The sequence below is a fragment of the Egretta garzetta genome, unplaced genomic scaffold (assembly GCF_000687185.1).
Source record: "Egretta garzetta isolate BGI_Z169 unplaced genomic scaffold, ASM68718v1 scaffold3, whole genome shotgun sequence".
NCBI lineage: Eukaryota > Metazoa > Chordata > Aves > Pelecaniformes > Ardeidae > Egretta > Egretta garzetta.
The window spans coordinates 430,539-433,285 of NW_009259099.1; the positions used below are offsets into that span (position 1 = coordinate 430,539).

At 43.3% G+C, this 2,747-nt stretch overlaps 1 protein-coding gene across 2 annotated transcripts in view; it reads right to left on the reverse strand.

Moving 5' to 3' along the window:
* The window catches only part of MAPK1IP1L (mitogen-activated protein kinase 1 interacting protein 1 like), an 11,340-nt gene extending 8,599 nt beyond the window's left edge, over positions 1–2,741 (reverse strand). Inside the window, exon 1 of one of the 2 annotated variants that reach the window (XM_009635178.2) lies at positions 2,037–2,741. Coding sequence is in view for 1 of the 2 variants with exons in the window: in XM_035890728.1 (XP_035746621.1) it covers positions 1,332–1,450 (119 nt within the window). In the remaining variant the exon portion in view is untranslated. Of the gene's footprint in view, positions 1–1,331 lie in introns of both variants that reach the window. The other variant, XM_035890728.1, reaches the window with a different exon arrangement.
* Positions 2,742–2,747: the final 6 nt, after the last annotated feature.

The window sequence follows — 2,747 nt, forward strand, 5'->3', positions numbered from 1 at the left end:
AAGAGAGAAATGACCGATGTCTGCAAAAAAGGCATCAGGAGCAGAACGTCTCTCATCCTGAAGGGCGATGGGAGGGCATGGAGGACTTCCACCACACCTATCCAGAAACCACACACCCCAAAATCTTCCGACCACAGTCGCAGGCCTCCCAGGCACCCACAAATTACTCCGGAGAACTAGCAGCAGGTAGGCGAGACGAGCAGGCCTGCCGGGCTCCAGGCGGCAGGCTGGAAGAAGATCAAGAAGCACTCTGACACAGCGATGGTTATGCTAATCCTACCAACAGCGTTCAAGACCAACGGGTGATTTTCAGCAAGGTCTGTGAAAACCTTGTGTTTCTGGAAGCGTGGTGCTACATGTGACGTACTAAACACATCAGCTTCCACAATAAAACAGCTCCACCGCGTTTTTTAAGTTCTAAACCCTCTCCGATCACATCCAGCCCAACTGAAACTGATGGATGTACTCACATTTTTTTCTCATGCCCTTGCCTTTCCCAGCTTTTATCCATCACCAGTCCCTAGAGACCCCTGTTAGAAAGAGCTGTCCAAACCACTTTCTTTTACTAAAGCTATCCAAAACTAAGCATCAACTGCTTGCTTTTTTTTTTTTTTTTGAGTTGTATGACATTTTTCGAACACTTGATGTGCCAGATTTAGTTCCCATCTCCAAGATCATCTTTCAAACACAGAAAAACGCTTTCTAGACGCAACAGGCTCTGCTGCATTTCCACTGGGTGGCATGGCTCTATCAGCAAAGAGGTTCTTTTGTCACTGTTACATGACTAATACCTACCAGCATAACCTCATCTACAACAAGATTTCTGCCCACATAAGTATAACTACCCAACATAGCTATACACATAAAATGGAAGAGAGACCAAATCTTTGACAGCTTCTAAATGTTTTCTAAAATATGCAAATTTCTGCAGCTTCTACTTTGAGGCACGAAGCGTCAATGTTTTATAGCTGGCCTTTCCCTGTCTTTAATGCCTTCTCAGCAGCCACACTGATGCACTTGCCTGCCGTGCAATCGCTTAGTCTGACCCGCACATTTATTCCTTGGGAGAATAAAGACAACTGGTAAACAGACTGACGGGGGGAAAAAAACAACAGTTACATCTTCAGTAGCTACTTGAGATTTGGTGATCTTTTTGCCCCTTCCTGTGTCTGTCTTGACTGAAAAAAAGAAAGCAAGTCAGATTTTTAGTTTTCAGTTTCCAGGACAGATTTAATTAAGAGCGACAGCCAAGATGATGCATATTAGTGCATTTGCTATAAATTATCAACTACCAGGAAAAAAAAAAGCATTCTTCAAAATAGAGGTCTTACCAGTTTCCAAGACCTGTAAAATATAAAGCCATAAGGAACTGTAATCTGTTCCAGTTTCCCACCCATGACAGGCCAGCCAGTTTCACAGCTGCCTCCCCACCGAGACCAGACCTAATCATTTCAGATGGTCACCACGCCACAGGCAGATGGTTCCAAACCCAGCACACATATATCACTTCCGAGGTGGCTTATTTGTGTGCCAGCTGTGATACAAAACCAGTGGAGAACAGCAAGTCTCCACTGCCAAAGATTACTCCTGTCCACACCACCCTGCCCTGTGAATCTTGCAAAAGATATATTAGACAAGCAGCTCAGAATAATTAAAATGTATCTTCCATAGCTGCCTCTAAACTTTCTTGAGAGCTATGGAGCCCTTCTCATCGTGTTATTCTCATTTTTAAAAACCTGCTTTATTTACCACTTACAGCTTTAGCTTCCAATTATCAGTTCTTCAGAAGTCTTCCTGAACTAGCTGTAAGAACTATTTAAAGAATGCCTGCGTTCTCTTCCTACCAAAGCTATATACTCAGGAATTATCTGCTTAATTATTTTTATTTGTTTAGGATGAAATAAATGTATTGACCACAAGCATTGGTGACTCAAACATCTTCACTGCAGGGTTCTTGGTGTGCGTGGCCCCAGTAAAACCATCAAAACCTTAGGTCATAGTCCAGTTCTAGCCTCAACAGTGACAAACCCACACACCTTTTGCTCCTTTACAAAGGCTCTTTTCCTGAATAACTGCTTTTCGGGATACAATCTCACTGCATGGATACAGCTGGCATCTTTCACATCTTGATTTGGCACTGTTAAAATGCACTCGAATGAACTCGAGTTTCAAGAATATCCAAAATGCTTTCCAGGACTGGCAGGATATTCACCACAGATTCTTGCATCAACCACAGGTCTCTGGGAAGGTAGTTTCAGGGTGTGTCAGTTTTGTTTAAAAAAAAAAAAAAAACCAACAAAAAAGCTACCTTTGTATCCACTGAGAACAAGGCTGAATAGCATCAGATCAACACTGTTTTCCACAGAATTCACCTAGAAACAAGTTCTCTCTCAGAGAGAACCCTTTGATACCACACAGCCTTCCCAGCAAGTCGGCTACCTTAACTATATTAACATTTGATAAAATAAATCAGCTTCTCATAAACTGCAAGAAATTCGCCTTCTTTAGCAAGGAACCTGCGAGTGAAACAGTCACTTCTATGCGATCTGCGTCCATCTGAATATGCATGTATAGATAACGGTATGGACTATAGATTATAGCATAAATGCAAGCCGACAAGGTATTTTACCCAGTCAAGACACAGCAGCTCCCACCGTTACACAGAGCGAGACGGGATCCGCTACGAAGGAAGCTCCTTCGCTCAGCAGACCTCAGCAACGCCGGCCCCAGGCAACCGAAAGCGGCAG